The sequence below is a fragment of the Taudactylus pleione genome, unplaced genomic scaffold (assembly GCF_031769625.1).
Source record: "Taudactylus pleione unplaced genomic scaffold, aTauple2 ptg000025l, whole genome shotgun sequence".
In the NCBI taxonomy this organism is placed as follows: Eukaryota; Metazoa; Chordata; class Amphibia; order Anura; family Myobatrachidae; genus Taudactylus; species Taudactylus pleione.
The window spans coordinates 1409252-1423187 of NW_028284427.1; the positions used below are offsets into that span (position 1 = coordinate 1409252).

The 13936-nt window shown below is 45.5% G+C and overlaps 1 protein-coding gene across 1 annotated transcript in view; it reads left to right on the top strand.

The window, feature by feature from the left end:
- The first annotated feature begins 4516 nt into the window (after positions 1-4516).
- The window catches only part of LOC148539621 (A disintegrin and metalloproteinase with thrombospondin motifs 2-like), a 975120-nt gene continuing 965700 nt past the window's right edge, over positions 4517-13936 (top strand). Inside the window, exon 1 of the mRNA XM_088451253.1 lies at positions 4517-4736. Coding sequence (XP_088307379.1) covers positions 4646-4736 — 91 coding nt within the window. The 5' untranslated portion in view covers positions 4517-4645. The remainder of the gene's footprint in view (positions 4737-13936) is intronic.

Sequence of the window (13936 nt, forward strand, 5' to 3'; positions counted from 1 at the left end):
TGCATCTCTCAGCCCCATTTCCCAGCCCCAGTGTGCATCTCTGAGTCCCATTCTCCTGGCCCCAGTGTGCGTCTCTCAGCCCCATTCCCTCGGCCCCAGTGTGCGTCTCTCAGCCCCATTCCCCCGGCCCCAGTGCGCATCTCTCAGCCACATTCCCCCGGCCTCAGTGTGCGTCTCTCAGCCACATTCCCCCGGCCTCAGTGTGCGTCTCTCAGCCCCATTCCCCTGGCCCCAGTGTGCATCTCTCAGCCCCATTCCCCCGGCCCTAGTGTGCGTCTCTCAGCCCCATTCCCCCGGCCCCAGTGTGCGTTTCTCAGACCCATTTTCCCAGCCCCAGTGTGCATCTCTCTGCCCCTGTATGCGTCTCTCAGCCCCAGTGTACGTCTCTCTGCCCCATTACCCCAGTCCCAGTGTGCGTCTCTCTGCCCCAGTGCATTTCTCAGCACCATTCTCCCGGCCCCAGTGTGCATCTCTCAGCCCCATCCCCCCGGCCCCTGTGTGTGTCTCTCAGACCCATTCTCTCGGCCCCAGTGTGCATCTCTCTGCCCCAGTATGAGTCTCTCAGCCTCATTCTCCCAGCCCCAGTGTACGTCTCTCTGCCCCATTACCCTGGTTGCAGTGTGCGTCTCTCTGCCCCAGTGCATTTCTCAGCCCCATTTCCCCAGCCTTACTGTACATCTCTCTGCCCCATTCCCTCAGCCCCAGTGTGCGTCAGCGTCATTCCCTAGTCCATGTAACCCAAGCCCTGTGCAGTCAGCTCCAACCTTCCCCCCAGCCCCCTGTGCAGTTAGCTCCAACCCCCCCAGCCCCCTGTGCAGTCAGCTCCAATCCCCCCCAGCCCCCTGTGCAGTCAGCTCCAATCCCCCCCCAGCCCGCTGTGCAGTCAACTCCAACCCAGCACCCTGTGCAGTCAGCTCCAACCTTCCCCTCCCAGCCCCCTGTGCAGTCAGCTCCAATCCCCCCAGCCTTCTGTGCAGTCAGCTCCAACCATCCCGTCCCCCAAAACCCCTGTGCAGTCAGCTCCAATCCCCTCCCCTCCCTGCAGTTGCAGCCGCTGCTAGCACTTACCTGCCCTGTGCTGCTCCGCAGGGCTGCCATTAGAAATTGTGGGGCCCGGGACTGACAAAATAGGCAGCCCCCCCCCAGATTCTTGCCCCTTCCTGAAGCTGTATCTGGCTCAGTGATGTTACTGTTTGCAAGGGGACACTCAAAATAGCTGCCTTAATGGTATTAGTGCACTTTATCATTTCAGTATGTGACATACTGTACAAGTGATTATATTTAACCTAAATAAAAGCAGTTGTACACATTATGTAGAAACAAATCATCCCATGAAGTAAAAGTCTCATTACTTACCTCCTTGAAGGAGAATCCTTCTGTCGTCTTCTCCTGGTCTGGCTGGCTTGTTGGCACTGCTCCTCATGCGCGGTGGCTCCTCTGACGGCCTCTGTCCACTTCCAGCGTAAACAAAACAAAAAACAAAACTCTATTAAAGTGGAAGTGGGGGATCAGGGCCAGGGGCGTAAGTTAGCGTTTGGTTGTGCGTCACTGGCCAGTTGAGTAAGCCTCAGCTGACGCAGGCTGGCGGGCTTGTGAGGCCGGTAAGACTGCATCCAGGGACGCTCACTCTGGCCTCGTCCATTACGAAAAACAGGGCTCCATTTCCAGTAACACAAGTCGGCCTCGCTGCGCATATACAGGTTCCTAATAATTGGGATCTGCATGAAAACCCTGATCTGTGTTAAATGTTGAATCAGTCCCTCTGTCATGGTATATTTAAAGAGCAAGATAGTGTAATAATGTAATTATAATAGATTAGATACAACTCCAGTGCGCTATATATATATATATATATATATACTGTATATATATATATGTGTATATACTGTATATATATATAAATACTATCATGCTCTTTAAATGTATCACTCAAAGGGAATAGATCAATGTAATATGGAATGCAACTCTCCCTCCCCCCGCCCCCATTACCTCCTCCCTCTCATTGGGATTTCAAGTGCTACTGCCAACTGCCAACTGCCGCTCCTCTCCCGGCTCCCGTCCCCTCCATACAATGACAACCGCCACGTACAGCTCCTCTCTGCACACCCGCACTTCCGGCTCCTGAAGCGGGGTCGCGGCTGGCTGCTACGTGACGGCCGCAACCTGCAACCAGTAGGTGCAGCAGTGCAAAGAGGAGGAGCGCCACTGATGCTAACCAGCGCTCTGCTCAGTGGCTCCTCTCCTCTGTTATTTACAGCAAGAACAGGGGACACTGGAGAAGGTGCCCCATTAAGGGCAGGGGGTAGTGCGGGTGGTTAAAGCGGACGGGCCCCCCTCTTTCAGCAGAGTGTCCGGGCCCGGGACTGCAGTGCCGGCAGTTCCCCCCTGATGGCGGTCCTGCTGCTCCGTACTCTGGCTGCTCCGCTGCTTTGTGGGAAGAGCTGCTGCTGGGCATGCGCAGCAGCTCCCCCGGTGGCTATTATTTTTTTTTTTAAGCTTCTGCACATGCTCCAATTGTGGCAGCGGGTGTGGGAGAGTGCAGGGCAGCTGCCGGCCACTGCCCTGGATGGCGGTGGGTGTGCGGCAGCAGTTTGGTGAACTGAGCTAATGGGTGGTCCTGTGCACCCCCAGACCACCCCCCAGTTTCACCTATGTTGCCAAATGCAATTTGCTCATTTTTATTCTCTTTACCTCAGATCCAGGGGCGTAAATAGGGGTTTTGGCACGCAGGGCAAGTTGAATAATAATCCCCCCCCCTCCAATTTATGTGCCCTATGCCTATTGCCCAGGGTCACTTACAGCCTCAGGAGCAAGGGCCTAATGCCCGCTTAACAGTGTCACAGGCCTGATTAGGGATTACCCCTACGGGCCTAGTGCAGTGGGGAGCTTTGTTACCTCTTTTACTTCCTCACCACTGCAGCATTCTTCTGCTGCTGGCTTGTCCTTGCCAGCAGCATCCCACCAGAGCTCTACACTTGAGCCTGGCCTCTTCTGTCGCCGCTGGAGCTCTTTGTGCAACGTCCTTGTCCTTCGCCCGCCACCGCCAAACTGGCTCTTCTGCCCAGTGGCGTCTGACATAATACGCTGTGGGCGGGGACAGCCATGACGCTGTGAGCTGTGATTGGCTTGCTGCAGCAGCTTTCTATTGGCTTGCTGCAGCTGCTTTCTATTGGCTGCCGGTCCGAGAGCTGTGATTGGCTCGCGGCCAGTGCCAAATTTAGTTTTCCGCAGCTCTTCAATTGTCACCCACCATTGCTTTTTGACTGGCGCTGCGAACAGACACACTGTCCCAGCACCTGTACATCTCACCGGACTGCAGGACTTCCAGCCTAGCTGCTACAGTGTGGAACACATCCCCACACTGTACATTACTCTGGCCAGTGGCGCTCCCCTCTGCCGGGCCTGTCATGGCACACAGGACACGGTGCCCCACTCACACCCTCTTGTTACACCACAGATCCTCTTTGATTTTTAGATTCTATCATATCTGCCCACTTTCTTCTCTGTTCCATGTTATATATAGGCAGGGCCGGCGATTGGCTTCTCTGCACCCAGCGCCGCCCTGTGCTGCACCCAGCGCCCCTTGCCTCTCCTGCTCTCACCGCCTGAGCGTATACCAATATTGCCAGCGGATTTTACGGAGTCGGCTGGTGCAGTGGTGAGTACCTTTGTACAGGCAGGGCAGCGCCCTTCAGGCATTGGCGCTCCTGGCGACGGCCCTGCTTTCCCATGCCTTCAGCCGTCACCGTATATAGGGGCCTACAGTATTTATCATTAAATATTTGCGCCATATTTCCCTTCAACGGATATTATTTTAAGGATTCCCCAGATGTACTATCGAGGGACCGCAGCAAAAATCGGAGATACTGTATCTGCCGTGGTGCCTCCATTTCTGTCCAGAAATGCAGCACCTATAGGTTTTAATTCCGGACCTTGGCCCCGATAGGTTACACCATCTCCAGGAAATTCATTTTCACATGGCGAATTTGCGCATAAAATATTTATCACATCTGCATTAAAAATGTGGATTGTGATTAAATATGTCCCATATTGAGGTCATTTTTTTTTGTGGTAAATGCTGTGAACATGTTGCCACACTTTAATAGCACTGTTATGTAAGGGAAATAGTTGGGCTAGATACACATCTACTTTTAGCTTGTGAGGCTATTAGTCTGTTTGTTTGCTATTAGTACATAAGGAGACTGATGAACAACTCAATGATTACTGTTATCCCTGCAGGCAATCGTAATTCACATTTAGAGAATGTATACGAATTTCTGGGAACAAAAGTCAGCACAAAAGGTGTACATCCGATAACTTTAGGGCTGTGCATAATGATGAGAGTACAGTACAGTGATAAGTGGCAGCCACAGCCAGTGCTCAGTGCCACATACTACACTGGAGAGGAGAGTACTAAAGGCCTATCCAGCGATGTTTCCTAACAGCCAATCATGCACTTTGCAGAAAAACCAATCCCACGTTAGATTACATCTCAACTTCAGATGAACTGGTTACTGGTGTGTACAGCTGGAGTTCTTATTCTCTGCTCCTTCCCAGTGAGTGACACGGCTGCTGTAGCCTAGAGCTCAGAGAAGCACAACGCTGGATTCCTGTGCTCAGCCGGCGAAGCTGCAGTGTAACTGCAATGGAGGAGCCTGTGATTGGGATTACTTGCATTGTCTTCTGCTTTACGCTCGTTCTTCCAACACATTCTCTCTACAGTTCTGAAGGCAAAGGTGGGTGGCACTGGCATAACACATTTTTATTTGTATTTATTTATACTTTATTTCTAGTGGGCTTGCCTTTAGTCTATCTATGCATGTATGCTTCGTATGTGTGCACTATGACACTGTCTTAAGGGTGTGGACACTTTAATTCACAAAGATCTTAATTCCAGAGTATTATTTATTTAAAACTTTTCTTTTATTGTGCAAGAACTCACTACACAGATTTGGTTCTCCTATTTATTTGTTTGTTTCTGTAAGGTGGCGTTAAGGTTGGCAAGTGTGCCCAGTCTTCTATCCCCGTATAAAGCCATAGACCTAGCACAGGCTGATTACTGGCAGGTCTCATCTGTACTGGTACCATGGTGCTCAGGCTCAGCCCTGGGAACGCTTTATTAGAAACACTCACTGCCTGGGTTCTAGTCACAGAATGCAGTAATGGAAACAACTGCTGAACGGATTTTTTTTTGAACACTGTACAATTTAAATCACACAAGTTACAGTAACTCTGCAAGTTTTAACAAGTTTTATGCGAGGTATAGCAAGCTCTTGGTGCATAGTTTTGTGATTATTCAAAATAAAAAGCTTACTAAACTACTAAAATCATTGGGTATGTGTAAAGTGATCCTGTAATTTGTGCAAATCATGTTTTCTGTGTTCAGAAGTTATTCACCTAACAATCATATATAGTAGATACCTTAAATGTAACAGCAGCAGATATAATATATTTTTTCTCTATATCTATCTCAGAGACAAAGATAATTTTACACCAATAGAAAATGTGTACTAACAATAGAGTATATTTGTACGTACAAACTGTTGCAGTGTCAGCTTGGAAAAAATCTGTTACACATCACATGCATCTGTTCTGTTTGTAAACGTGTCTTTTTCTTCTCCTCAATTACAACTTTTGTATCTGGTTGGCAGATCATTGTGGTCCAGAGGGCATGGCTTAAAATGACAATATATGAGCAATATGACAGGATGCAGATGTGTGACACTACAAGGCATACAATAGGCACACATACAGTATCACTACAGGACCAGGTGCTACACTGATGCAGAATGACTGCAAAGTTGTTTTTTTATTGTGTTTTGGCACCAAATCAATGGAAATAGAGGAACATTTTTGAAAGTTTTGTGCACACATGTAAGATTTTTTTTAGGAAATGTGTCTGTACTATTGCTGCACTAATATTTATACATACCCCCTCTATAAGAGTAAGACAGGGACAAGTTAAAAAATATCTTCCAAAGACCCCCGGAAATTAGGGCTTATAATGAAGTAAAATGTGTGGCAACATGTTTCAGCGTCCATATCCATAGAAACACAAATTATAATTTTTTTAATTGATACATTTTATTAAGTATAATAAGGTTGCTCAATTTTTGGAAAATGTATTATATTTATGGTGTTTTATGTGGTAAAAAAGAATTAGAACAGTAGTATGAACAATCCACTATTTATGCATTTATTTGATTTTGATAAAAACAGACAGATTAACTAATTAGTAATAGTCATAATATAGATGACTTGAATCATAACTGACATATTGTAACATACTAGAGAATGGGTCTCTATCTGGGGTGGGGAACTTTTTTTCTGCCGAGGGCCATTTTGATATATATATATATATAACATTATTTGCGGCCTGGTGCAGACCACGCCCCCTCTATGTGACGTTGCACGTGGCGGGGCCACAATCGCTGGTGATTACTTCAATGCCCGGAGCATCCTGAGGATGCTCCTGGGAGCTGTAAGGGCAGCAGTGTGACTGTCTGAAGCATCCCAAGGATGCTCCAGGCGGCACTGATGCATAGATTCTGGCTGCAGGGTGCCATTCTAGGTACCCTGCTAGCCAGATGAGGCTAACAGAAAGAGAGGGCCAGACCAAATAATTCCGGGGGCCTTATACGGCCCCCGGTCCTGAGGTTCCCCATACCTGGTCTATATGGAGGGACTTCATACATCCTCAGAGGTAACGCCTATCCTCTTATTTTAATGTGAACTTTCAGGTACACTTATGTATTGTACTAATAACTGTGTAAAATGTTTGACAAAATTTCAATGTATTAAATGCTAGTGATGTCTGTCTGTGTGTACAGTAGATAATGCCCATGGTCTGGCTTTGTACTATGTAAATAGAAGTAATATGCTACTTTTAGTTTATGATTAGTTGACTGCAGCTTTCAACATGTGACACAAGCAGATAGTTTAATGTAAAAGAGTCTGATGAGACCCCCAAAGAGTATATCATAGTATTGTTGTAGTACATACATCTCTCATCACACTGGACAGTGCAGTGTTGCGAATCCAGTGATGCATATGGCAAAACTAGGCAGTGGCGTATCTATAATTGATGCAGGGTGTGAGCACACTGGTCCCTCCCACACTGCACCCATGTATTATACTCGCCTATCTGGAGTCTCACTTTGGCAGAGCACAAATCATCAGGAACATGATGCAGCGGCCATTTTCACAGAGATCTGTGTATGAGCATTTTAGAAGTCACCTGGAACATGGGGCAGGCCATGTGCATGAACATGAGGAGACCTGTACATGTACAATAGTGCCTGAATGCCAGTGCCGCCAGGGTCATTTATACGCTCCAGGCGGCACTGCAGCAGCGATACTGGCTGTAGGGTGCCATTCCAAAAACGGCATGCTCTTAGCCTTCCCCACCCGCAGGCCCCAGTGTCCCGCGGGTGGGAAAAGTTGTGGTGACCGATCACTGCCGGGTGAATAAATGTGCGCACGGCATCTATTCGCCGTGAGGGTAGAGGTTGGGGGAAGCCGAGGACCCTCGTAAGTGCTGGGCATGCCCACAAGCGTGACGAATTGGAGGACACGCCCTCTCCCATCCAGCCACGCCACTTCGGCGCGCAGAGACTCCCATCGCCCCCCCTTCCCCATTCCCACAACCTAGCGGGAATACTATATTAAGTGACTTCTCAATTTCACATTTTTGTCACTTACCCACATGTGAGCTTACTACTGTAGTTTTCCAGTGTAACTTGTAGTTTACTGTGGGAAGGCTGGAAGTGGAATTAATTCCAAAACATTTTGATATGTTGTAGAAGAAAAGAATATGGTGAATTGCTTCTTTCTCAAGTGCTATATTTAAACCACTCGCCAATCCTGGTATTACATTCACTGAGATACGGAGATATGTTTCTTCAATATGGAATCTCATTGAATCTTTGCACCATTGCAGGAGAGGTTGAGAGATAAATAATTTGGGACAGTGGAATAATATTTTGTAATTGTTTTTGGTGGCCCTTTTTAACAACCTGTCAGTCGGTATCCTAACCCTTCCCCTCTCCCAAGCCTAACCCTTCCTTCCCGGTGCCTAAACCTAACCCATAACCCTGCCCCCAACCCAGCTACTTACCTTCTGGATGCCAACGCCAGGATTCTGACAGGTGTCAGGATTCCGGCGCCGGCATCCCATGTGTCGGGATACTAAACGTATCCTAACTGAGCTAGAGAGTTGGGCAAGGTCTAATTTTAAATCTATTTTTATGGACTTTGATATGATATATAACTGCAGTATGTTTCAATAAAAATGAAAAAGGAAACATTTTCAAAATCAAACTTTTGATTTGCTTGAACAGCCAATTTTTTTAAACTTTTGAAAAAAATCTCAAAAACTGTTCACACTGATGTTAATAAATCCCCATGTTTTATTTTGGGATCATCTGCTACAAGAGGTTTTAATTTGGTCTGTTAGTTCTCATTTTCATTATTTTAACAATCTAGGCCTGTTCATTACTTTTAATATATCTCCTTAAACAGTCCCTTTGATGCATACTTGCCAAATCTCCCTGATTGTCAGGGAGACTCCCTTAAATAGTAGCAATCTTCAAAATCCCCTGAAATAATAGCAATCTCTCGGACTCCCTGAAGATGTCCAGCAATCTCCCTGATTGTGCCTTTACACTCATTATGTTGCTGTTACATACTTGGGGAAAAATAAATCGGAGACATCTACATTCAAATGGGACCATTAGTGCCATTTCCCTGCATTGGTTATAAGGCACATGATCCTTATGGCTACATGTAATTTCATATAAGGTTTCTCGTGGCCACTTATATGGAACCAAGTCATACAATGGTTCACCAATAATTTCCTGTAGTGCCATGAGAGGGTTCACAACATGGGTATGTTCTCTTCTTTCAGGAATTAAATTTCCACTTCTTTTATCTAGAGAGAACTCAGAACCACAACAGAAAACACCATCATAGTGTAGATGTATGAAATAATTTCTCCTTTAAATTATACTGTATATGTAGTGCGCCAGGGGCGGATTGGGAATTTAAAGTGGCCCTGGCAAATCCAGCTAAAGTGGCCCTATCTGCGCGCGCCATAGGTGAGCGCCGAAAACGGGTGAGTGGTTTTGTGACAAGGGGTGTGGCTTTGTGTTTGCGAGCCATTCTTCCCCAGTTTTGTCATGCTGGGGGCATGCCCACTGCACTGGGAGCTGATGGGCATGCTCACAGTCCCTCTCTCCAGTGAAAAAACAGAGCGAGCATGTGAATGAGCATTTTTTTACCTGTATGATTGCTCTGCAATGGGGAACCTCTGAAGAAACTAATCCTTTCTGGACAGGCAACATCTTAAGTCGGTATTCACTACTCACGCAGGAGATCACATAGTCTGGAAGCCACCTGTTTATGTAGGAATAAAGCCAATGTCATCAACATGTAGTGGCTGTAAAGTCAATGTTGAATTAAGGAAGAGGAGGGTACCATGAGATGCTACAAAAACAAAAATCTGCGCTGTCACTATATATATATGTCAATAAGATCAATAGTGAATAAAGTGGTAAATTATAAATATTTTAATCAAACAAATTAAAATAATGAACGCACATTAATGCATGCAATAGACACAGTATTACAGACAGGATGATTTTCCTTGCAAATAAAAGTGACAATGTCACTAAAAGGCAATATTGATACACAAGTTGCATAAAAACAACTGTAGGCACAATAAATGGAGTGTACAATCTGTTACTACTCCTTATTATGCTATAGTCACACTCCTGTGATATGGCTTAAGTATTTACTTTCTATTTAGGAATAAACAGTGACCTGTTAGTATATTCGGTCTCAGACTGTCTGCCACGCATGTAATATAATCCTGGAAGGCTCAATATATAGTCCTGTATAGATGATTGTTATCGATATAGAATATACTTGGAGGTAGCTCTCATATTCAAATCCAAGTTGATCTGAGAAATAAACGATGATCACTAATATGAATACACCGTGCACAGCCTCTGTACAAATGAAGTGTAGACCAAGTCACTGCAAAATGATTACTTTGAAGAACTTCACGGCATAGAAAGCCGTGGTATTAGATAGTACTCACAGTCCGTGGAACCAGCAGACTTACCTTTGAAAAAGTCACAGGTCACGTGACGAAACGCGTTAGGCGGGACTTAGCTGATTGATACACTGTTGCTGTTGTCAGTTGACACATGTATCACGGACATCCTCACTAAGGATCCGTAAGTTCCTCTCCTGTGCTTCGGACCCAGCGGCTTCACCTCTGTCGGCGGCACATGATCTGGCTGTGCACACGAGTACTATTTCCGTTGCCGGTGTCAACTGACACACTCACCACGGACGCTCACATTGAGGATTTAACAGCCACATGCGATGGTCTGGGACCTAGCGGCTTCACCGTTAATTTAAAAGCAGCATTCGATCTGGTTGTGCGCATATCTATTCTTCTAATCTGGACCCGGTGGTAAGAATATTTATACCATTAGGGGGGCCCCCAAGTCTGCTGGTTCCACGGACTGTGAGTACTATCTAATACCACGTTTTTTTATGCCGTGAAGTTCTTCAAAGTAATCATTTTGCAGTGACTTGGTCTACACTTCATTTGTACAGAGGCTGTGCACGGTGTATTCATATTAGTGATCATCGTTTATTTCTCAGATCAACTTGGATTTGAATATGAGAGCTACCTCCAAGTATATTCTATATCGATAACGATCATCTATACAGGACTATATATTGAGCCTTCCAGGATTATATTACATGCGTGGCAGACAGTCTGAGACCGAATATACTAACAGGTCACTGTTTATTCCTAAATAGAAAGTGAATACTTAAGCCATATCACAGGAGTGTGACTATAGCATAATAAGGAGTAGTAACAGATTGTACACTCCATTTATTGTGCCTACAGTTGTTTTTATGCAACTTGTGTATCAATATTGCCTTTTAGTGACATTGTCACTTTTATTTGCAAGGAAAATCATCCTGTCTGTAATACTGTGTCTATTGTATGCATTAATGTGTGTTTATTATTTTAATTTGTTTGATTAAAATATTTATAATTTACCACTTTATTCACTATTGATCTTATTGACATATATATATAGTGACAGCGCAGATTTTTGTTTTTGTAGCATCTCATGGTACCCTCCTCTTCCTTAATTCAACATTGACTTTACAGCCACTACATGTTGATGACATTGGCTTTATTCCTACATAAACAGGTGGCTTCCAGACTATGTGATCTCCTGCGTGAGTAGTGAATACCGACTTAAGATGTTGCCTGTCCAGAAAGGATTAGTTTCTTCAGAGGTTCCCCATTGCAGAGCAATCATACAGGTAAGAAAATGCTCATTCACATGCTCGCTCTGTTTTTTTCACTGGAGAGAGGGACTGGGAGCATGCCCATCAGCTCCCAGTGCAGTGGGCATGCCCCCAGCATGACAAAACTGGGGAAGAATGGCTCGCAAACACAAAGCCACACCCCTTGTCACAAAACCACTCACCCGTTTTCGGCGCTCACCTATGGCGCGCGCAGATAGGGCCACTTTAGCTGGATTTGCCAGGGCCACTTTAAATTCCCAATCCGCCCCTGGCGCACTACATATACAGTATAATTTAAAGGAGAAATTATTTCATACATCTACACTATGATGGTGTTTTTTGTTGTGGTTCTGAGTTCTCTCTAGATAAAAGAAGTGGAAATTTAATTCCTGAAAGAAGAGAACAAACCCATGTTGTGAACCCTCTCATGGCGCTACAGGAAATTATTGGTGAACCATTGTATGACTTGGTTCCATATAAGTGGCCACGAGAAACCTTATATGAAATTACATGTAGCCATAAGGATCATGTGCCTTATAACCAATGCAGGGAAATGGCACTGATGGTCCCATTTGAATGTAGATGTCTTCGATTTATTTTTCCCCAAGTATGTAACAGCTACATAATGGGTTTAAGGCACAATCAGGGAGATTGCTGGACATCTTCAGGGAGTCCGAGAGATTGCTATTATTTCAGGGGGTCTCGGAGATTGCTACTATTGAAGGGAGTCTCCCTGACAATCAGGGAGAGTTGGCAAGTATGCATCAAAGGGACTGTTTAAGGAGATATATTAAAAGTAATGAACAGGCCTAGATTGTTAAAATAATGAAAATGAGAACTAACAGACCAAATTAAAACCTCTTGTAGCAGATGATCCCAAAATAAAACATGGGGATTAACATCAGTGTGAACAATTTTTGAGATTTTTTTCAAAAGTTTAAAAAAATTGGCTGTTCAAGCAAATCAAAAGTTTGATTTTGAAAATGTTTCCTTTTTCATTTTTATTGAAACATACTGCAGTTATATATCATATCATATCAAGTCCATAAAAATAGATTTAAAATTAGACCTTGCCCAACTCTCTAGCTCAGTTAGGATACGTTTAGTATCCCGACACATGGGATGCCGGCGCCGGAATCCTGACACCTGTCAGAATCCTGGCGCCGGCATCCAGAAGGTAAGTAGCGGGGTTGGGGGCAGGGTTATGGGTTAGGTTTAGGCACCGGGAAGGAAGGGTTAGGCTTGGGAGAGGGGAAGGGTTAGGATACGACTGACAGGTTGTTAAAAAGGGCCACCAAAAACAATTACAAAATATTATTCCACTGTCCCAAATTATTTATCTCTCAACCTCTCCTGCAATGGTGCAAAGATTCAATGAGATTCCATATTGAAGAAACATATCTCCGTATCTCAGTGAATGTAATACCAGGATTGGCGAGTGGTTTAAATATAGCACTTGAGAAAGAAGCAATTCACCATATTCTTTTCTTCTACAACATATCAAAATGTTTTGGAGTTAATTCCACTTCCAGCTTTCCCACAGTAAACTACAAGTTACACTGGAAAACTACAGTAATAAGCTCACATGTGGGTAAGTGACAAAAATGTGAAACTGAGAAGTCGCTTAATATAGTATTCCCGCTAGGCTGTGGGAATGGCAGGGCACTGGGGAAGGGGGGGGCATTGGGAGTCTCTGCGCTCGCCGAAGTGGCGTGGCTGGATGGGAGAGGGCATGTCCTCCAATTCGTCACGCTTGGGGGCATGCCCAGCACTTACGAGGGTCCTCGGCTTTCCCCAACCTCTACCCTCACGGCGAATAGATGCCGTGCGCACATTTATTCACCCGGCAGTGAACGGTCACCACAACTTTTCCCACCCGCGGGACACTGGGGCCTGCGGGTGGGGAAGGCTAAGGGCATGCTGTTTTTGGAATGGCACCCTACAGTCAGTATCGCTGCTGCAGTGCCGCCTGGAGCGTATAAAGGACCCTGGCGGCACTGGCACTCAGGCACTATTGTACATGTACAGGTCTCCCCATGTTCATGCACATATATAGTGACAGCGCAGATTTTTCTTTTTGTATGATCTTCCCTAATTCAAACGCACACAGAGTTTGATATCTGCTGCTGCAGCCTTATATATTGTCTTTTATATACGTCATTTGTTTAATAGTGTTCAAGTCCCGAAATTAACTTTATTGTTTTTATTACCATGAGATGCTGGAGGTCTGAAAGGTGAGTATGGAGAGAGACAGGGAGAACAATGAGAGACAAGGGGTGGGATGTATTAGCATTGCATTCGCGATGCGGCACATCCCGTACACACCGTGGTTGTGATACTCTAGGTACATACTGTGGTAATCAAAGGACAGCTCTCCCGATAAGAGCTGTCCTTTGAGATGGTTCCGGACAGAGGGACTTCCGGGTTTAACACCCAGAATTCCCTCTGCCCTTTTTCTGCGCATGTCCAGAAGGATGCGGACTGTGGGGGGGTGATGGGAGGGATCCTATTGGGCTTCTTAGCGAGATGTTTCACCTTGGGAGGGATCCCTCCCAAGGTGAAACATCTCACTAAGAAGCCCATAGGCTTCTAATGG